Here is a 23,906-nt window from a genome sequence, read left to right on the forward strand (position 1 = left end):
ACCTCTGCCCCATTAGATCTGCCACAGTCAACTGTAAGTGATATTACCGTGAAATGAAAACACCTAGGAGTAACAACAGCTCAGCTATGAAGTAGTAGACCACAGAGCGGGGCAGCCCAATGGCTGATCCATGTACCGTGTAAAAATTGCCCATCCTCTGTTGCATGACTCACTATAGAGTTCCAAACTGCCTCTGGAAGAAACATCAGTACAGCAACTGTGCATCAGGAGGTTTATGAAATGGGTTTCCATGGCCGAGCAGCTGCACCCAAGATCACACCTAAGATCACTATGCACAATGCCATTCTCTGGAGTGATCAATCATGCTTCACTATCTGCCCAGTTTGACAGATAAATCTAGGTTGAGCAGATTCTATAAGAAAACTACCTACTGACACATATAGTGTCAACAGTAAAGTTTGGTGGAAGAGGGATAATAGTCTGGGGCTGTGTTTCACGGTTTGGATTGGCCCCCTTAGTTTCACTGAAGGGTGGTGTTAATACTATAGCATACAAAGACATTTAAGACAAATATATGCTTCCAACTTTGTGGCACAGTTTGGGGAAGACCCTTTCCTGTTCCAGCATGACTGTGTACCTGTGCACAAAGAGAGGTCCAAAAGGACATTTGAGTTTGGTATGGAGGAACTCTAGTGGCCAACTCCATACTAATGCCCATGCTTTTGGAAAGAGATGTCCAACAAGCTCATATAGGTGTGATGGTCAGGTGTCTACATACTTTTGTCCATATAGTGCACATACTAGTGTCTCAAGCCAGACTTTTAATTACAGAGGTAACTGCCACTAATAAGAAAAATAAAAAGTCTGTACTGACCACCACTATGGGCAGGTTTGAAATAGCATTTTGATGAACTGTCGTGACAGCTTTGTCCTATGTGTTGACGATGGCCACTCGTATTCTGTGTGGACTCGGAAAACGGAGACGAGGCTGCAGGTCTATGGAAAGAGCACGATTCCATGTTAGAAAATGATTCATATTGATTTTTCACTCTTGTCTTTCTTCTCTGTCTGCACAAATTATTACAGGAAAAACAACTACAGCAAGCTCAATCTACAGTTTGGCAGGAGATTAAACACTTCTCACCTTTTTTTTTGTTTTTCTGTGAGACAGTGGGGTTTTGTTATCAGGAGTGCTTTGTCACAGATCTCTTCAGGCGAAGGATTGTGTAGCGTGAGATCACACGTGAGTGAGCACGCCACTATATCGACAAACAACAGGTCACAAGGAACAGATGTTGTGTAATGTCAGCAGTACAGCAATTCTGAGATTTAAGTCATGAGGTGGGCACTTGGCATGTGAGCATGTTGGTGCGGGATACATTAAACAGCAGAATAAACACAATGTCAGTTTTCAGTGAGGCGCAGTGTCTAGATGTGTGAATCTGAGCTGACAGCGAATCAATTCAATTAACAATTCACTGATTTCGATTCAAAAACAATTTTTGTAAATTGCGAACAATTTGACTTGATTTGATACACTAAACAGTGATTTGATTTGGTGATTCAGTGATTCAGGAACCTTTACCACATTGTTTGAGGTGGTCATCAAGAAGAAGGTTTATATTTTGGATAATATTTCTGCGAATGACTCTTTATAAACTCTTTCTGATCTCAGTAATGCTAAAGCAGCTCTCAGTGACCAAGTTCAGTCTTTCGACAGTCTACGTGTCATGTATTTCTCCAAATGAAGAGCTTTGTTTGGCTCCTCTTCATTCTTCACAGTTATGTCTACAAAATCAAGCTAGCTAGCAAAAACAATGAGGCGCAAGCACATGTTAAAGCAAAAAAGTTTCTGACTGATACAATTAAACAGCAGCTATTTCGGCTTATTTCACTACCTTTTATGTGTGTCAGCATTATGTGATTATTAGCTAAGCACACTATAGAGCATAAATTCAATTAAAACCAAATCAGAGAGCAGTTGGTTGGTTTACGATCAGCAGTGCCTCAGCAGTGCTTCGTAAATCTCTGGTTTCCTCCATGATTTGCATCCATAGTTAGCTTGTAAATGCAGCCTGAGCCACTCGTGCTGTGAGGCTGAAGTCTGAGGAGAATCACAGTATTTGATAACAACTTTGTTTTCTAAATAAATCACCATTAGTTCAAACAATGCATTTAATTCAGTATTTCTATTTCAAAATCGATGCAGCTGCATCAGGAGGAAGTATACATGATGCATTGAGAAAACCAATGAACTACACCGCTACACCACTAGCAACGCACAAAATTTCACAATGTCACCACTCCAGACATACGCTGAGAATACATCCCTTCCTGACGCAAACTACTTTTGATTTCTTGCTGAGCAGATAAGCCCCGTCACTGACAATGGACAAACCCATCCATGCACAGCCTGTCGTATTCACCCTCTACCACATTCCCCTATGGACCGGAGACAACAGCAAAGCACTGCCTTTGAGATTCAGATGCAAACCTTGATGCGTGGCTCTTTCAGTCATATTGTGCTGGCCAGCGGGGCTTCTCTCTGAGGGCCCATCTCTCTCCTCCTCTTTCTTCCATTACCAAGTCATTGAGAGCTTTCCAACACATCCCGTCGACTGGGATATGCTTTCATCCAGCTTTTATGTTAACCTCCACCTGCCTCTTACAGCTAGCATTGTAAGTCTTTATCTCTTAAGAAAAGTGTGGACTTCTACTTCATGAACTGCACCAAAAGAATCCAAATGAGACTAAACCCTTCACTGCCAGGACATCTCTGCAGTGCTGGTGAGATTTTGCATGGATTGTATGTATGTATAATATGACAAATATTAATAAACATGAAGTGGAATGACATCACTACATTATTTCATCTCTTAATTCATCTCTGTCTCCTTTTCTGCTATTGTGATGTTCACTTTATTTGGTTGTTTTTTCCACTCAGGTTGGTAGCATGTTCTCAGCACAAGAACTAGAAAAAGGTCCTCCATCCATTAACCTACATACTGCACTGCACACCCAGCAGGAGGCTGATCAGTAGACACTCTGTATCTACTTCTACTCAGCCTCCCTCCATCTATTTGTTACCACTGAACAGGGCTGTCAATTATGCAACAAGCGCATCCAACCAATGAGATGCAGGAGAGCACCTGTGGCTGGCATGGGTGTTTGGCAAGTAAAGCAAGATCACGATAACTGCTTAAGACCCATTAAGAACAGGAAATACATTTATCCCACAGAAGCTGAGTTATTGCTGTCGTAAGCTAAACATTTCAAAGATAATTAGACCACTACATTATTAGTTTTATGACAAATTATGTATACATTTAATTTACATTTTCTGTTGACAGGTTTGGGTCTGGACCTCTAACTTTGTATGTTTTGTTCAATATAAACAAACTAAAACTTTGACTTTGTGCATAACAGTAACTTTAAATTCAAATCATTATCAAATATCTCCTCTTCAACTTCCAACATGAACATGCCATAAACTGAATGTTTAGATTCTGCACTTCATACAGAATTTCTTTGCTTGTTTGATGATCTACGAGTGAGAAACAATTAATACAATTGCACTATACTTTTGTTATCATTGTTGTCAACTGCTTCTAAGGGTTAGAGCAACATTTTGTTTGATTTCTGGCCTGTGATGACATTTATTGTTACCCTAACCCTACACCCAGTGAGAGAAAACACATTCTATTTATAGAATTCTGTGTATATAATTATTCCAATCTTTTTTACCTTTTAAATTTGTATTTTTCAAGTATTGTTAGTCACAAAACATCAGGTCAAGTTATAAAATATACTTTTAAAAAATCAACCATCTTTATTTGTATACTTTTGTCTTTTTGGCCCTTCCCACCACAAACACGGCCTCGCAAGACAAAAAGAGTGGGCACCCCTGGTATACTACATGCCTTATCTACAACTTGTAAACCCAAGAAGAGCTATGAAAAAAAAAAATTTGTGTGTGCACAATGTCCTTCCCAGGTCTTACACAGATTTTGTGCTATTTCAAAATGGGTACCAATGAGGAACGTAATGAGGCAATTACCCACAGGCTGCTTCAGCCAGGCACAACAGAGTCTCACCCTCCAGCCCATCACGCTCCCTCATCCGCCCTTCTGCTTTACGCCGCAACAACAACACGCCCAAGCCACATATATATCTCACATTTAGCGAGTCCTTATCATTACAGCGTTTAATCCTGTAGCAGTCACAGCTGGAGCACGTTAAACTGATTAGGGCTCCACCTGTGTGGACGATGAGGCCATATGTAATACAGGCAGTCTGACTGCTCAGGAGATGGCAGGGTGCAACACTGGCATTCAGGAGAAGCGCCACCGAGTCTGGTTCAACAACCTCCACGCATGGCACAATGCCCTGGTAAATTAGAATGAGCGGCAGACGAAAGAGCCGAGATGGTCTTTATAATTCCCACTCCCCCTCCGTCTCTAATCTTCACTGAATGGATTTGCGGATGAATCATACCTGAAGCTGTTAAATTCTAATTTGATTCCCGCTCAGCGTTACTTACATAAAAAACCACGGCTGACTCTGGGCACGGTGTGCCTGGAATGACAAGGCTGGTTTCCATTCCAGACAGAATGGCAAATTTCGCGCACAACAAAGGGCAATCATTCCATTTGTGCGCCCTTACAATAGTCCCTGAGAATGGTATGGAGGGTGGTGGGGGGGATACAGCGATCTGCCTTCCACAGTCTTCTTTCCTGCCGCTTCCATATTAATAATAGATTACAAATGAAAACTAGAGTTTGCCTCACATGTGGCGAACACAACGCACAGAAGGTCAAGGAAATACCCTTGAGGATTCTGAAGGATTACCATTCAGGTTTGGTTCTTTTTGTTTGCTAGGCCCAATAATGCATTTTCAGATTATACAAAACGTGGAATTATTTGACAGTTGATCTGTTTCACACCAAATAGTCTGAATATTGTTTCGGCTCCTGCTATATATAGGTCACTTTGTGAACTGGTTTCATTAAAACATGACTTTGTTACACATAAATCCATCCAAAGGAGCTCATAAATCCATCCGGAGGAGTGTGTAAGAATTAAGTTCAATGAAAAATGGAGCTGGATCTATTAAGACTGGCCTGAACAGCCATAAAAGGCACACATGAAGGAGAGAAGTGTGTCAGTACAAAACAGAAACAAATTCAGGCTTCCTGCCTTGTGTTTCAACTGCTAATGCATTCACCAGGGAGCGCTGTTCTAGGAGAGATGTTTGTAGAGAGTTCATGAGTTCATTTATCTTCCCAGTCAGAGGCATGCTGGGTAAGCTTATCGGGCCTGGTCTCATACTGAGACGAAAGTTTCTGTGGAGAACTGTGGCCCGGTGATGCTTATCTAAGACCGGCTTCCTCTGCTCTAGGTTCCTAAGCAGAAGCCTGACCTAAGCCTACAGCATCATACTGAAAGTGAGAGGTTAACGTAACAGCACCTTAGATATCTCAAGAAGAGCTATAAACTGATCCCACTTGCAGGGCTAGACATGACTTTTGGAGTAAACTCTCACTCTAAATTCAGAGCAAATAAGTTCAAAGTTTCAGAAAAACAAGAATATTGCCTTTAATATAGAGGTACTTTTTCAAAATTAACAAGAGTCCCAAAAAGCAAGCACACTATTGCTGCACAATGCTGCACAGTTCATATAATAAAGAAATGTATGGAAGACAAACCACTTGAGGTGCACTGCAGGAATTAACATATAATTGCTATTTTCCCCACTAGAGATCATCAGATCAGATTAGCTAAATGACAAAACAGAAAATCTATCTAAAACTGAAAATGCTATTATTTTTTAATATCTGAAATTTATACACAGCAGCATTTTTATACAGCAGTATTAGGACTTATAAACACATAGAAAGCTCCAAGAGAATCTAATTAAATTACACTGAAACAGATTCTAGTAATTAAGCCATAAAGGACATAGTGAAATGTCTTGTAATTGGAAAATTTTTTGACGTAACCAGATGGTATACACAAACAGGTGGGTGTATGCGGTAGAAAGGTGATATGAGGCCATGGAGCAGAGAAAGAGATGTATACATATATGTGTATGGACCATACTACCAAATGAATTCAAACTGTGCTCACACAGTAAAAGCATATTTAAAAAAAACAATTAAGCAAATAGGTAGGTTTTAAAAGACTGAGCTCCTAAGGACATTTCAATTTTGAACATTTCAGGTATTCATGTAATATTTGCAGGTTTTTTACCAGTGCCTATATTTTACTGCTGACGTTTTTGCATATTTTGAGTAAACAATGGCCAGTTTGGGTTAAAGCACAACATTAATTAAAAATAATTTTTTTTTCTCTGGATTTGTTGAGATTTTTATACTAGTTGAGTTTGACACCCCTGATTTATGAGGGTACTTTCTTATGGGAGGTGTCTGTTCCAAACCCTAACCCCTAAATTCACACTTGTGAAAACAATAATACTTACAATTTTTTTAAATTTCTTTAAGATTTTTTAGTTTTTCGTCTTATTGATGTTTTCATGTCACTACCGAAACACAAAGAGTTTTAGTGCACACACAGAACCAGATTTTAGTCACACCCCGGCAGTTCAAAGCAGAAAGTGAGACTGCATCCCTGTCCCTTATGGCAACATAGTGAGCAGTTAGATCTCATTGTAAATGTGTCCTAAAGTCTGAAAATTTAGTGTGTAGCATTAAGAATCGTCACTACCAAAACCTTTTTCTGCAATTAAGTAAGTTAAGTAATTTTCTGCAATTAAGTAAACATTTTTGTGCTTTAATCAAAGATACGATGATTTTATGTGAGCACAACTGGTCAAAGCTGTGTTTGCTAGTCATGTACTGGCTGGCATTTTTGAGTTATGCTCAAAATTAGCTAGCATGAGCATGATTCTCTCCTCTCTCTCAAAGATGAAAGCTTTAAGTACTGTTCATCTGATTGTGACAGTTTTGGTGGTCTACCAGGTCTTGCGTAGTTGTCAGGAGTCCCATTTTCTCTATGTCTTTTAAAAATATGGCAAGTCTTTTTTCATTTCTTTCCTTTGAATGTTCTATGAAATTCATTCCATGACTGTAGAAATTATGTAATACTGTATACCCTACTGCGAACAGTATTAATAGTATTTACAGGTACATCTAGAGAGGCACTAGCAGTACTTCATGGAAAGGTGGCATTTATCAGAGGAATACAGAAAGAGCTGCGTATCTGTCTCTATGAGGGGTGTGATAAGTATGGAGATGGTGGTGAGCTCATTTACACTGACACACTAATCTTGTTGCATTTCAACACTCGTGTCAAGATTCATGAAAATGGTCTCTCTCCTTGCTCCTCAGATCCCTCAAAGATAATAAATAACAAATCTATGAGAGGAAAATTAGCATGAGAAAGTCCTTACATTTCAACTGATGCATAAAATATCTGCACTTACTCTAATGAGCACTGATAAAAAGTTGCCTCCTCATGTAGGGGAGAACGTCCAGATTGATGTTGCGCATTAACGGGTGGCCTACGCGACCAAACATCAAAGTGTTCCCTATTTCTTTGTCCTCCATTTCTCTTTACTCTTTTTCAGCTAGCTGGCAAATGAAAAAAAAAGTCTGTTTGTTTTTTCCTGAGCTGGCTACCCACTTATGGCAAGACAAATAGCTTATAGTCTGGGCGGTTTGAAAAAGACAGCTGAAGTCACCGCTGTCTATTTGTGAATTATGGATGGTGCATTCAAAACTGTTAAAGACATTTTTCAAAATTAACCAAACATTATTAATGTATGAAGTCCTTTTCAATGTTAAACAGAGCACAAAATCTGGTTGAACTGTAGCCATTCTTCCTTATACACTTCAAAACCTGTGGGTTGCAAAGTACTTTATATTCAGAAGAATATAAGAAACCGTGTGCTGTAAAGAAGAGCAGAAAAATCAGCTTCTCCACTCAAGCCCATCAAAGTAAGAGTAAGAAAGTGGAATGAAATAGTGTGTCCGACCATTTCCTGAGAGATTGGTCATTGGTTTTGGACATGCACCCATCATAAGTGGTCAGCAGGAGACTCTGACTTTCAGCTGCTTCAATCAGAGATGAGCATAAAAGCTTTCCAGAAGTCATATAAAAAGACTGGAACGAATATAATATATATATATATATATGTCGATTTTCTACCTTTGCGCTGCTCTACGTCTTACCCTCTTCTTTACTCACTTTTATTGGACTATATAAGCCACACTTTAAAAAGAGCTTGACTTGTAATTGGGATTTTTTCCCATCTGCCTCCCTTTCTCTTGCTGGCTTTTGGAGATTTTAAGGCCTGCTTAGCAAGCAGTTCAGCAGATTCCATCTCCAAACCAGAGTTATGGTAGAACCCAGAGGACCTGAAATAAGAAGCACTGATCAAGACCAATTCTGAGCCACAAGAGAGAGTCTGAGAGATTTACTGATGTAAACCATGTAAAATTAAAACCTACATAATTTTGCAGGACCTCTTTCATCGACGAAAATAAAAACTCCTCAGTGCAACAGCCAAAAAAGGCTGGATTATGTGTGCTTAAAAATCGGTGTAAAACCTTCTTCTTAAAAATCCAAAACACCAAACAGATAATGCAAGCGCTTCTAGGTTTGACCTGGCATTTACACCTTAAAGTGCCTCTTCTTACAATTTGTTTATTTCTTGCTCATCGATCAATGAAACAACGGATTCTAAACAGGCCCGGCGCAATTATTACCTGATCACAATTATTTTCCGCAGTTGTTAGCGTTCACAGCCGTATTCCATCTCAACAACCAAAATGTGAACTGGGTGTATTGGGTTAAGGCACATGCACATGTAAGTAAAAAAAAATAGAAATAGATCATAAGTCTTAAAAAACAACAAAACATCTTAACACCTTTAGAGGGCAGCAGTTGGTAATGCTTGTTTGTTTGAGCTCAAGCTGTGTCTGTCTTTAGATCTACTGATAACGACATGCAAGGAAGCAAAACAGCTTATCAGTCATAGTTAATCGCAATAATTTACATGGCAGTAAAATCAGCTGAAATGATCATGACAGAAATAATTCTAAACATTCAGTCAATGCCATATTTGCATTTGTAAGCAGAAGTGGAGATGTTTTAATATGATTTAAATTTGAAGAGTTGTTATGTGCACGGTGTTGTTTTATGAAAAGACAAAATCATCCCTTACATTTCTGCCATGTTTTTGTAAGTTTTTGACACTGAAAGAAATGGATAGCGTCAGAAGTGCAGACTTGAAACTGTCAATACAGAATGTACACTGAATGTAAATGTAATTCATTACGTAGCTATTAGAGACAGGAATATCTAGGTACCTCACGATTCCATTCAATTTCAATTCAGGGTGCCAAAATGCAATGCATCTTGATCTCGATTTTTGATGTCTATGGCCTACATTGTGATTTTTTCAATTAAAATGTAGGCAACAGACATATACGCTTTTTAACATTGACTGATGTAATGAAAATCGTTAATAGAAATCACATTTGCGTAATATGATAGCGAGTATTTTTATGAAAACTATTTCACCTCTCATTTTGAACACACACTGCAAACTAGTGCGTTTGTGGCTTTTACTTTAAATAATGCACACAAGATGACTTGCATTCCAATAGTGCCCCCTACAGGAGAGACTTCAGACTACAACACATGCTTTTGCAAATGAGTGAGTTTCAAAGCCATGTCCAGTCCATGTGCTTAACACATTAAAAAGACAAAGTGGTGGTTTCTATTGATACAGCAGGCTTACTCCGGAATTCAACTGTAGATGCTTGTTTTCAAAATTTCACAACTCATCTGAACCACTGTGACACTTATGCTGAAAGCAAAACTCTGGGAATTTTCCTCAGACGGTATGTTCCAGAATATGTTGCTTTGTATGCTGCAACATTTAGAGATAATTTTTCAGGAAATATTTCAACATCTCGTTATATCTGCTGAGATGGCTGTTAAATAAAGCCTGTTTCTACATATTTTCAAGTGTTTTTTTTATATACAACCAATTTGTTCCAAATTTATGAATGCAAACATGTATGCATTAATGAGACCCTGCTTTTTTTCATTCTCCAAATCAGGCTGTGCCAAACTATCCACTGTATAATGTCTCTGGGCACATGTGAGTTTATGTGCAACACAAATAAACACATATAAAAATCCGATCATGCCGTTTTATGAATCAATTCAGAATCCTGAATCATGCTGCATCTCAGAACTGATTATTTTTTTCCCATCCCTAGTAGCTTGTACATCAAACATACTGCAAAAAATTGTAGACCTTTTAAAGTCAAGGAAGCTCCAGATTTATCCGCTAGCCATGCATCTGGTCTAAAAACTAGCTTCAGAGCAGTCTGTGTGCTATGAGGGCTGGCAGTAGGAGGAGAGAGGCAGCATTAGGTGGATATTGGAAGTGACTTCACTAGCATTTTCCTCTCGGGCTTGCAGACAGGGCTCTAGGCACACAGGGGGTATTGAGTGAGACAGCTGGACCAGAGGAGCAGGAGGATGACTGGGCTGACATTTAGAGACTTTGCTGTTTATGGACGCAGTGGGAGGCATTTCCTGTTTGTTGTCACACTAATGAATTTGCTGGTAAGGATTCTGACAGCCCGGGCAAGTCACCTGCCCACAGATCTTAATCACCAGCTCCGGTCTCATCTCTGACCAACACGCACATCTGTCAGAGGTGCCGCGAGCAGTTTGATGGAAATAGCATCCTCGCAGCTTCATGAGAATGGAAAATAACATCCCGCAGGGTGGACGAAGAGTTATCACTAAAGTGATGCTAATAATCTTCTATTCTCTGTGTTCATGCTGAAGCTGCAGAAAGCACAGAGTTTCAAGAGTAAAATTACCACATCTATTTGCTCTGCTCAAAAAACAACAGCCGCTTTGGCGTTGCAAATAGCTGTCAATTTCTAAATGCTGGCAGGTAATCCACTGCAAATCTACTCTCTTTGAATAAAAAACATGGTCACTGAGCGGCACCAGATTCCATTGGGATGCCAGTGAGTCACTCAGTGTTTTGGCTGTGAAATTGAAGGCGCTTCATATTTCCATACGATAATAAACTGCAATCAGGAAGGACCCGGCTTTCTATCCTCCTTTGCGCATATAAGCAGAGCAGTAAGCGTTAATGCTTTTCCAACCATACATAAATCACTTAAGTCCATCAAACATCTCAAGCTACCAGTTATGCTGAGTGTCAACCACATCCATCAACTTAAAACATGTAATCAAATGCTGCCCACTGCTATTGAAAACAATCAAGAAAGTAACTGAGTCCAAGCCTTAAGGGACTGTGTGCATACTAAGCTAGGAGTGAAACTGTAAAGCAGCTATTGCCATTTCAAATGCAGGTTCAAGGTACAATCCTTCATAAATAAAAGTAATAATGGATATCTTTTGATATCAAACCATATTTGCATGCTTTATGTAAACCAAAGGCTGAGGCAGACTTGATTTTACAGAGGAGGCTGTTTCAAATCAAAATAGCAAATATTCGAACTTTCAATCAGGGAAGCGATTCTAACTTCCCAGCTCTGAGAGAATAAAATAAAGCGGCTCATACTGTATTTTATCTGAGGCGGCTGAGGCTGGTTTTCATTATTGGAACGGATATTTCGGGAGATTGTGTTTCATCAAACTGTGGGGAAAAGGAGACTGAGGCACGCGTCGACGTTTATGGATGGCTAAAACGCGCCGCTTCACTACTCTGAACGAAAGTGAAATTAGGAAGCTCTAGAGCACATAGAACAGATGGCCACTCCCCATTAAATTCTACCAGTCTGTGCACAGCTTAGGGGATTTTGTTTCAGTATGGCGAGTGAGTCTGCAGCAGCATCTCCTGTACTACTTCTTAAGGGCAGCACAGGTCAGACAGGGATTCCACAAGAGCTGGACGCTAAATTCCCCATTCTAGCCGCGACAGCAGGAACCAATGAGAGTGGTTTGTTTTCTTTTTTTCCTTTATTTATGAAAGCTCTATTGAAAGAAGAGACGTGAACAACAGAATGCTGATAAGAGTAAGTGAAAAGAGCTTGCAGTTTTCTTCAGGGAGCTGCTCTATATTCACAAAGAGTAGAAGCAAAGGTCAGAGCCCCACAGTCCAACAAACCAATCATATAAGCTCCCTCCTGTCTGTCCCTCAACGGGCTACGGCTGAGCCGCTATGCTAGATTCTTCTGAAAAACAAAGTCAGGGGTGAATGGATGATGAATCACAGTAGAACTGAACATGCAGTGTTCACTGACCTATCCATGCTCCGCCCACAAACACATTCTCTCAGTGCTACTGTTGCTAGGTCGGTCAAGCTTTATAGCAACAGTCACAAAACTTCCAGATCTCAAATCCACACGTGTTTCTGTCCGTCCTTTCACTATGGGAAGACAACAACACTATGGGTCTGAAAGGAAGCACAGCTGTCAAGATGCCATTACTGAGAAAAGGAAATGGACGTCTGAGATGTGGAGTGAGGTTTTGTGATCTGATGAGTCTAAATTGGTATTACTTTGTGAGAATGAGAAATTGTAATCATGAGAACCAACTTCTAAGACTGAACTTTAGAGGCACACAAAAATATCCCTGTAAATTTCTTTAAAAAACTGAAAGCAAGTCTTCTGAAAATAAATGGAAGCTGTAATAAAAGCAAAGGGTGGACACACTGAAAAATTACTGAAAAGTACTGAAAGTACTGAAAAAGTACTGAAAAATTTATATCATATTTATACTATATTTTCTTTTTTTGTGTAATTTAACTAACATAAGCTTTGTGGCAAAGTCATTTTTACTTCAGGCCTGCCTAATTCTGACAAGCTCAGTTCTTTAAAGCTTGTCCAACTGAACAGCAGTCTGTGGGCGAAGCACTGACAGGTTAGTTAGATTCAGGACCATTACTATTTTCACACAAAGTAGATTTAATAAACACCATCTTGCTGTTTCTCATCTAAAATTCCAGTCACTGTTCTAGTGTTCCAAGTAATTCTTCTGAGACTTGAGCATAGCAGTAAACTTCAGAAATAGTAATGGAAGTTTGCTTCCATTACGGTTTTTAGCACAACTTCACAATTCGGAAGAGAGGAATGCTTGAGGACTGAAAGCACTCAAAGTTTACACGAGGTCTTAAAAAAGTGCACTGCATCAGGGGGGTCAAACAGGCGTGAGTAAACTTCTTTTGATGGAAAACAGAGTGTGCGTTGCGTACTGTGATCAGCCATATGTGAAGCATGCAGCTGGCGTGGCCCTGCTCACCGTGCCCTCGTTCTGACATCGTCAGCTTTCCTCCCGGGAGCAACAAACAATGAAGTCTCTCGCTGTAATTAGGCCCCAGAACAGAAGCTTAATTATTTAATACCATCCCCCTTCAACAAAGTAAATAAATAATAAAATAAATCCTGTCTGGACGCGGTGCAAGCTTTAATGCATATGGCTGATTTACATCCTTGGCTGCCCTCTTCCTCAAGGAAAGATGGAGTAACCTAAAACAGTCTCTTCGTTGCTCATTTCTTCTGGTTCTTGCATCAGAAGGATCTTCAGTGAATAGTGACAGAGACCAAAACATCCCAAGAGTAAAAATTCTGTAATTGATCGGTTTACTTTGCTTTTGATCTGGCCTGGTCTGCATTTAGAAGATGAAGGTAGCAATGTGTCGGAGAGGCTAGAAGACTAGAAGGCAGGATGACAAGGTGTTGCCTAATGTCGATGAAAGAGAAAAGACAAGGAGAGTGAGGGGAAGAAGTGGAGAAGGAAAAGGAGACCGATTTAATAAGATGGATGCCATTCTACCACAGGTCCACTTTTGTTAACAAGAAGAATGGCATCCCAACTCCCCCTGACTATTTGAGGTTTGATTGCGATTGATTGTGGCAGCAGTGGTGCGGAGAGGACCATGAAAATACTGCCTGATACGGCCTGAGTGTGCTGCTGCTAAGGTGAGGTGGGAGATACCACAGCTGCTGTTGCACAGTTATCCATTAAGAACACAACAAGAGCTTTCATTTTAATAAGTACACTCAGATGGTACTAAGCATATTACGTAGAGATGCCAGGGAACCACTTTTTCTCTTCACATACCAATACTGATATTGAAACCTTGAGTATTGTCCAATACCAACACTTCACTTAACGCAAGCATCTAAAAGTAGGTTATTGATTTTTGCCAGTGTGATTGAATACATTCTGATTATGGATTAAGACTGAGGTGTTTATATGCACACTCTGCTCAACTGATGGAAAATCTCTGTTTACATGCACACTACAAGTAATAGGATCCAAAATGACACGCATACGCAGAGTACCGCTTAGTGTAGACGTGACCATGACAATGAGCATCACGCGAGTCCAGTCAGACTGAGAAGAGCAGCAGTGAGTTAGCTGAGTACTGACTTGGCACGCTTTTGTTTTCAATTGCTTTAAAATTATGTCAGACTCAGGAAAACGTGCTTCACATGTACTTTTTAAAGAAGGGGCAAGAGGACGATGTCATGTTCTGAGACACGTAAGCTGGACGCCAGTCCCACTGCCGTCTTTTACTGTTCGAAAAAAAACTTCAGCTCCTCTGCAGACCAGTTTCTGCTCCCGCCATGTTGAACAATATAACCTTTTGCTATGACGCAAACTCCCATGCACAGAACATGCTTAAGCTTTCTGATTGGGAATGTGTTCAGATACAGGAGTTCACGTGGTTAAAATTCTTCTGTTTAACTGATTATTTACAGGATTACCCACCTCGTTCAATCGGATAGAAATTGTATTCTGAATGGCCTCAATCGGACTGGTCTATTCCAACTGCGGTGTTTACATGGATGTATTCTATTCCGATTGAGCTATTAGTCCGATTATCAGGCTGCAAGTAAACATGTGGGTGTGGCTAGAATTGTTATAGGCTTAGATCAGATACATTATTTTCTTCCCTCTGCAGTCTGATGCAGCATTTTCTGATGATATCAGCCAGATAATGACCACCCTTCATTCATTTAACATCCAGTCCAAATATCAGGAAATGCTTCTGTGGAGATTAGATATGAGACAAAGAGAAAATTGGACTCCTAACAGCCATGCAAGACCTTTCAGACCAACAATTCAGTCCCCAGAGGAGAAAATCAAGCTCCACTCTTGCTTCAGAAGTGAAAAAAGATGTTTCTGAAGACAACTCAACAGTATGAGTTAGAACGGATGTGTAGCTGTTAAGAAGCCATTACTAAGAAAAAGTAAATAGATAAATAAGAAGGCAATTTTCAGATCAGACAAAGAAACTGCTGGTGTTGTCAGAACAATGGACCGACCACCCCAGAGTCCAGACCTCAACATCACTTAACATGTTTGGATCGTGAAAAACAGAAAACTCAACCACCTTCTAAGACTGAATTTTGGAGGTGTGTAAAAGCAAGTGCCCTGAAAAGAATGGAAGCTGTAATAAAGAGGTGGACACACTAAATACTGAAACAACTGATATTATATTTAGTTGTTGAGGCTTCTGTTAATTTTCTTTGAAGTATACATGTTCTGCTTTTTTTCTGATATTGATAAATTAATAATGGCTGTTTCAATAACTTTGATTACTCTAATTCAAACTCTACTACCAGATCAGATCCAGAATTTTCTGCTCATATCATCTAGATAATTATACCTGGTATTGAATCAGTGCAATCCCTAATATTACACTCTTAAGAAAGATCATCCTTCAAGAGTTCTTTGGTAGAGACACTGATTCTATATAGAACCATTAACACTCGAATAACCATTCACATGCTTAGACGGAGAATGTGTTGTAAATGGTTATTATAAGGGGTTCTTTATTCTATTATTACAAAAAATTACAGTATATAACAGCCACTTTGACTGGAAATGTAATGTAAATGAAACGGTGACTTGCACAGTACTGTAACTACTCAAACACCCTACTACCTCACAGGAGGAAATACATAGGCAGCAACCTAACATCACACAATGTGAGTGTGTGCTATTTGATGCTGCATGTGTTCTGTTTCCAAGGCTGCTATTCATTTTCTCAAAAAAATGTTTATGTTTATCGCAAAAACAAGCAAATAATCTGTGAGACAGTACAGTTGTGTTCTCACTGTTAAAAGATCATAACTCTGTCCAAGTCAGCCTACAGTAAGACTGCAACGCACCATTACAGAATGGACCAACATACATTGTAAAACAGAACAAAAAATCCACTTTGAACCAAAGCTGCACAGGCAGTGGCACTGCTTGAATAGACGAGAGGTGATTGGGCTCAGGTTTTAAAGCAGCAGTCTGAAAACCATTCAGCCTGAAGATTCACCAATACCTTCACTACTCATATTGCATGAAGCACTGATAAAAATAGCCAGCGCTTCCGCCATGGCTGCACATGGGTGAACAGGCCGTGGAGGAAAGGGCACCAAAGACACAAAAACAAAAACAAGCCGCTCGGGTGGCGGAGGAAAGGCAGACACACAAAAAACAAATGGATTTCGGGTCAATGCTCTGTAGCTGAGAAAATGAAATGCAGACAGAGGAATGGCACCTAATGGAGACTGACTGCAGATGCTGCTCACGACTTCCTCTCTCCTTCAGCCCCTTAGTCTAGATGGACGCATGATCTACGGCACTTTATTGGGAGGGAACCTCTTGATTTATGTCACCAGCTCACACTGCTAGCTCACTATAATGCTTTAGGACAAGGGAAAGGCTGGCAAAGCCCAACAGCGAATCCCAACAGCAACAAACATCAATGACATGTTTATTATTTAGTGCAATTAACCTCAATCTAGTTTTACCATTTTATTGGTTTGCTTATCCATCAACTAGATCTTCTGCTACCCTATTCTTTACCTTGCTTTTCTTCTCTTCAAAAAGACCACTTTAATAAGGCAAAATATACAGATACGTAATAAAAGGTCTAGCTGCTTTTGAGCCAACACAGAGCAAAAGCACGTTAATTAGTGCATCAGCAGTGTTCACATATGAGTGGGATGTGGAACCGAGCAGGCCTTGTGTGGGGGTGAGAGCAGATAGGTCACTGAGTTTAGATCCTACTGAAGAAGCTTCAGTGTGTCATGAACATATTAAAATCTCAATGGTATCACAAGCATTACAGTCCAGCTTTTGGAAGTAGTGCAACAGCTCAGTGGGCTAAGATCATCTTGGTGCTAATGAAAAAGAATTAGCCTATATTTTCTTACCTGGTTTAATCATGAAAATTATGGATTAGTTTTACAGTTGTAGTTAGCTATTACTAACCACATCCTGTACAATATATCGTTTGTTAATCAGTTATCTTGACACCGGCCTTTGCAATACTGACACAATATGCAAATTAACCATCTAACCAATCACTATGTTTTTACTGTGTGTTGTGAGCATCTTGTGCAATCATAGCTCCAGATGAGTGTTTCTGTGGGTTTTTTGACAAATCAAAGTATTCATGTAATCCAGCAAAAGTTAGTCATTTATGTCTTAATATTGTTGCTGACAAGCAACAAAAAAGAAGTTTGGCCAAAATGGTAACTTTACAGGAGAAGGCAAAAACTTTTTTTTATTTTTAATGTAAGCCAATGTAACAAGACTTTCGTTAAAGTCATTTCAGACCATTTCAATTGTTCCATTCATCATGAAATTTTGACATGAAAACAGAAAAAATGAGGATACATGTCTTTTTTAGACAGCCACAATATAATGCAGCGTGCAGTGATATAACTGCAATATTATAATCCTGGAGCCATACAAGCTAGGACTGTTTTGTTAGAAACACTTGCACAGTGGTTAGGGAAAAGGGGAGTTTGGTCTTTATTCAGCATTCAGTTACATATTTAGTACTGTACAAAAAAGTGTTTTGCCTATAAAACACCAAATAACAAATAATTCTAATAAACAGAAATGCATTGGAAAGTAACAAGAATTTCTTGATATTTGTAGCTTTGGGCTGCTAACTGACTATCGAATATCATGATAATTTAAATAAGCCTCGCTATCAAGAAATGACATGAGATCTCTGGTACAGATAATATGGTATTTGGTTTGCAACCAAATGAAAGCAGATATTCACAATTGTTACTGTTATACCATTTGTGTAACATATAGGATGTCTGTAAATTATCGCAGAATACTGGAAGCTAGCTCAGTCGGTAACTATATTACAGTAATTATATTACCATTAGGGAAAATGTAAAGGCTCTGTAATGCTCACATGTTCTACTTGTGATAACTGAACTTGGGTCATGATGATTTAATTTATCACAATAATTCTGCAGACGATAATCATTTGTCTAAATTACATTACTGTCCAAACTTAACGTCATGTAAACTAGACAGAAGAACACAGATTTGGTTCCAGATTTCTTCTCAATGCTCCCATGCATGATTTGTTAAATTTTATCACAAGCACACCTGATTTAATTTCATGAAGTAGTGATTAGCCAGGCCCAGTATTGGATGGTACACACACTTAATACCAGGTTGCCACATGAAGAGGTCTAGAAATGGTTAAACAAACACACTGACATAAAATCACTACTTATTGTATTAAAACTGTTTGTATTTGTTCTGATATTTTTTTTTTCCTGAGCAAATGAATGAAAACTCTCTAGATAAATGGTTTTATATAGCATCTTCTCAGATGCATAAGACTTGAGCACAGTACTGTACACATAGCAGTTATAAAATATTCAGCTGGATCACACCCACTGCACTGCACATTCTGTACATTCAGTGGCACTCTCTTATTGAACTGTGCTTTTGGGCTTTAGGTACTTGATCACATATACACTGCAGAAGCCAGCCCAAATATCTCTTAGTGTATTTTACAGTGAATCTGGCCTGGCTGCAGGCTGTCAATATCATTAAACAGAAAGAGAGCACAGCGCTACCTTTCACATGGCCTCTCCCCAGAGTCACGAAGCCGGACGAGATGAAGTTGTGCAGGTCGTGCCCTCCGCCACGGCTGCTCTCCTTCGAGTAGTGTCCACCTGAAACGAGTTAGCCAGCTGTGAGGCCCGAGCAGAACACGAAAACCACACACGCACTGTCGGTTCACTCTCCTTTCAAGGTAAACAGCATAAAACGCAAAATTCCCTCCACAACTCAGAGAGTTATGACTTTCCATAATGTAGAGGGAAAGTCACCTTGCTTGTGCAATATGCACTGCTCATGATAGGGCGTCTAGCAACTCGAGGTGTTATTTTTGCTCTTGACATTGTAATTACCAGCGAAATACGCTGGAGTATATTGCTGTATCTGATATCCTGATGATAACCTTGGATGCCATTTGGAAACTTAAGTTGACAGTACACCCAGTAAACTGCATGCATCAGATTTACAATAGTAAAGCAACTACTGATACAGCACCCTGCGAAATAAGATAAGAAGAACTTCAGTGAAAACACTCAATTACACCGTAGGAATCCGGGCACAATTGGCATGGCCATGCGTCAGGTTAATAATAAATCCAACTTCTACTCAGAATAGGGCATTTTTGTTTTTCAGAGGCGTACAATTGAGCAAAGCAGAATGGAGAAATGAAAGGTGGAACCTCAGGGGCTGGTCTGGTAATAGGCTGCGCAAAAAAGCTGTGCAGCCTGCTGGAGTTTCGCAGAAATAAAAGAAGCTTGTCTGTTCCAGTCTTCAGAACCTGCTTTCTTGCTTTGGATCACTAGTAACAGTGGGGCAAACCACAGCAAAACAAACACGGATGGCTTGAATGGCTGCGTCGTGCTGGAGCAGGAGAGCTTTGACACAGTTCTGCGAATCAAATAAACGAGTGTGTGGTGGAGGGGTTTCGAATTGGACTTAACCCACCAAATCCACCAGACAACAGGCCTTCGGCGTGTCACTGCAGCAACTGACAGGAGTTCAAACTGGAGAGCGTGATCTTGCACAGCCTTCACTATGATGCCCCCACTACTTGTCTATGTGGCTAAATTTAACCAGCTGGTCTACTGGTCTCCCTGAGGAGCTATGAGAGTGGGTTCAACCTTCAGTCTCACCACAAGGGCAAGAATTTCAAATGTGTTTTAAATGATAACAACTCTAGGGACTGTCAGAGTGAACGTGTGCGATGCAGGTGAGTCCCGGAGCACTAGGCGGTCTGACACAGTCAGCATTAACGCCCTCATCTCTAGATGAGGAGACTTTTCAGACCTGCTGGGGAAAATCCCAGTCGTTAAAGCAATGTTATAGCCTATGTAGTTCTACCATTAATTGATGAGAAAGAAAAACACGTAGAAGCCGCAGTGTAGAAATAAAAAAATAAAAAATGTGTAGAGTGCATATCATTATGAAATTGCCCACTGGCATTCCACATGTTAATTAAACTAATTAAATCATAGCTTAATAAGCCAGGCAAATTTTATGCATGCAGTATTGAAGCAATATCTGGGAAAAACACACTGGCGTGCGTGCGCACACAAACCCGCTATCACACTGACACAACTGTCCTAGGGCAATACAATAAAATTGTTTTAAGTGAGAGGTTATATTAATGCTCTGTTATTCTTTGTCAGTTCATTTGCTAATCAATTAATTAGTGAATTAGAGTATATTAATTAGTCATTTTGTGCTGTGGCAAGGACATGGTTGATGAAACACTGCATTATATGGATATTCTTAAAAGTAAACGAGACTGAAGGATCTATTACACCAAAATAAACAAAGTCTATCCGAAAAAGACAAATATACAGGGATAAATTTCAGTCCCCTGAGTGAATTGTGAAAATCTACAACACAGTCTTGGATCTGTTTGTGATGTCTTCAAAATTTAAGCTCTCCCTAGGCACCAGTTTTCATTATGGCGGTTTACAGTTGCATAATAAGCAGTCAAAGTACGCGTTTGTTGGGATTTACAAGGAAAAAAGCCTCGGAGTAGGGATGCACCGATATGGGAATTATGCAGCAATGCCGATATCTGACATTTTTCATGTATGTGTCTGCAGATACCAACGTAGATACATAATCATTAGGGAAGCCCAAGTTTGCAATCCCAGCCAAGACTGGAATTGACCAGATTTTTTCTCGAATCACACAAATGGCCTATTATGATGTAAATAACATGGGCCAGGTATGTGCACTCACATTGTATTTGAATGCTGCTGCTACAGTAAATTTCGTAGCATAATTATACAAGAATTAATGTGCTAAAGAGCCAGCTGCTTTTTACTTTTTATGTAGCACATTATTTGATTCATGTTATGTAGATTGCAAATGTGCTAGTGTGCTCATTTTCCGAACACAGTGTGAAGTTTAGGTTAAGAAAATAAAAACAAAAACCTATCATGTGCCAATTTCACTGTAAAATAATGGTCCACAAAAAAATCACGATACATATTAAATATAGAAACTGGAACTAGATTGATTGACCTGGATTAGCGTAACAGAGAAGTGTATCATTTATTTCTGTAGAGTTACAAATGCAGTAAAATGAATAAAATGCAGACATTTCAGAGCAATAGCCCAGTGTTGCCTACATTTTCTGCTCTTCCAAAGAACAATGAATGTAATCCAATATCTAGTCAATGCTAAATGTTTTTTCCAGCAAAAGTTTACAGATACCGATCTGATTCCAATACTGTCCTGCATTCCTACCCTACAGTTTAAAAAAAATAATCAAACACAGGATGTGTAAACCAGCACAGTCCAAGACTACCCGCGACAATGTCAGCGTCACTCTCTCTCAGTGCAAAAGGAAAAATAAACCTGTGCATTAGGGCATGCAATATGCATTTTCTATCTGCGCTGTCCCTGAAGTTGTCAGCGCATTGGACTTCAATTTATATACAAATTATCCATGCTCCTCTAGAGCCTGTCAGTGTCTCTCATGTCTGCTCGAGACAGGACTGTAGTGGACTCTTGGTCTCTAATGGAAACAATCTCTGTGATGGCTGACCTCGGGGTGGCTATGACAACACAAGGTCGCCCTGAACACCCTAGCTCAGCATCTCCCTCACCCCCACTTGCACCGTTGACTGTCACTTTAACACAACACGGTCTGCCTCGTGCCACACCAGAGGACACAAACAGTGGCTGAATGAGAGGTGGACACGGACCTTGAGCTCCCAGGACAGTGAGGTACGACATGACATGAAAGTGCAGCTAAGGGTGGGCGACATGACAAAAATCATCACAATACTTAAAGACACCTTCACGATACACAATATCTACAACTACACTTCTTTGCTTTTCTAAGGTTAGAAAAAACACCAGCGAAACACCAACTACACTGAAAAATCAGGTAACTTAGGTAAAAATAAATTAATACATTATGATGATGTCATGATGGGTGTCCAATCAGTTACTGTGTTGTAGCACAGTTGTTACTGTGCAATTTGTGCAGTTACTGTGCATCGACTGTTGTTATTTACAGGCATTTACAAGCCTAAATTTGAAGTTGTTCGGTGTTACAGAAGTACTGACAATGCCCATGATATGCTCATGATATAGAATAACCATAGTATACAAACTCATTTCCGAAAAAGTTGGGACGCTGTGCAAAATGTAAATAAAAATAAAATGCAATTATGTGCAAATCATTTAAACCCTACATTTCACTGAAATAGTACAAAGAAAACAGATCAAATGTTGAAACTGAGAAATTTTATAGTTTTTGAAAAATATATGCCCATTTTGAATTCGATGCCAGCAACATGTTTCAAAAAAGTTGGGACGGGACAACAAAAGACTGGTAAAGCTGTGTAATCCTAAAAAAAAGCACCTGGTGGTTAATTGACATTATTGGGTATTAAAAGAGAATCCCAGAGAGGCCGAGTCTTTCAGAAGTAAAGATGACGAGGGGTTCACCACTCTGTGAAAGACTGCGTGGGCAAATAGTGCAACAATTCAAGAATAACGTTTCTCAATGTAAAATAGCAAAGATCTTGGGCATTTCATCATCTATAGTACATAATATCATTGAAAGATTAAGAGCATCTAGAGAAATCTCCGTAACGGATAAGGCCGAAAACCGATACTGGCTGGCCGTGATCTTCAGGACTTTAAGTAGCACTGTATTAAAAACAGACAGGCTTTTGCAGTGGAAACCACTCCATGGGCTCATAAACACTTCAGAAAACCACTGTCTGTAAACGCAGTTCCTCACTCCAACCACAAATGTTAACCATTCAAATGAGAAACCATATATAACAGGATCCAGAAACGTCTCTGCGGTCTCTGGGCCCAAGCTCATTTAAGATGGACTGAAGCGAAGTGGAAAAGTGTTCTGTGGTCTGACAAATCAAAATTTGAAATTCTTTTTTGTAAATCATGGACACTGTGTCCTCCGGGCTAAAGACCACTCAGCTTGTTATCAGCGCACACTTGAAAGGTCGCATCGGTGATGGTATGGGGGTGCATTAATGCACATGGCATGGGTGACTTGCACATCTGTGAAGGCACCATTAATACTGAAAAATTTATACAGGCTTAGGTAACATATGCTGCCATCCACATGATGTCTTTTTCAGAGGAGGCCTTGCTTATTTCAGCAAAGCAATGCCAAACGACATTCTGCATGTATTACATCATGGCTCTGTAGTATAAGAATCCAGGTGCTAAAATGGCCCGCCTGCAGTCCAGACCTGTTATCTACTGAAAGCATCTGGTGTATTATGAAAAATACATCAAAAGACCCTGAAGTGCTGAGCAGCTGAAATCCTATATCAAGCAGGAATGGTAAAACATTTCACTTTCAAAACTACAGCAATTGGTCTCCACAGTTTCCAAACACTTACAGAGTGTTGTTTAAAGTGGTGATGCAACAGAGTGGTCAACATTTCCCTGTCCCAGCTTCTTTGGAACATGTCGCTGACATCAAATTCAAAATTGGCATATATATTTTTCGAAAAACAAAATTTCTCATTTTCAACATCTTTTGTAGAAAAGCATATGCTGATGATAACATATCACAACAATGATAATATATCGTTCTATTGCACACCCAAAGTGAAGCTATGTCCCAATGC

The 23,906-nt window shown here is 39.7% G+C and overlaps 1 protein-coding gene across 1 annotated transcript in view; it reads right to left on the reverse strand.

Annotated features, from left to right (window-relative positions):
• Positions 1-23,906, reverse strand: part of LOC118809537 (protein shisa-6) — an 80,394-nt gene that overhangs the window by 50,000 nt on the left and 6,488 nt on the right. Inside the window, exon 4 of the mRNA XM_036572952.1 lies at positions 18,825-18,923. Within this exon, the coding sequence (XP_036428845.1) occupies positions 18,825-18,923 (99 nt within the window). The remainder of the gene's footprint in view (positions 1-18,824; positions 18,924-23,906) is intronic.

The sequence above is a fragment of the Colossoma macropomum genome, unplaced genomic scaffold (assembly GCF_904425465.1).
Source record: "Colossoma macropomum unplaced genomic scaffold, Colossoma_macropomum, whole genome shotgun sequence".
Lineage (NCBI taxonomy): Eukaryota > Metazoa > Chordata > Actinopteri > Characiformes > Serrasalmidae > Colossoma > Colossoma macropomum.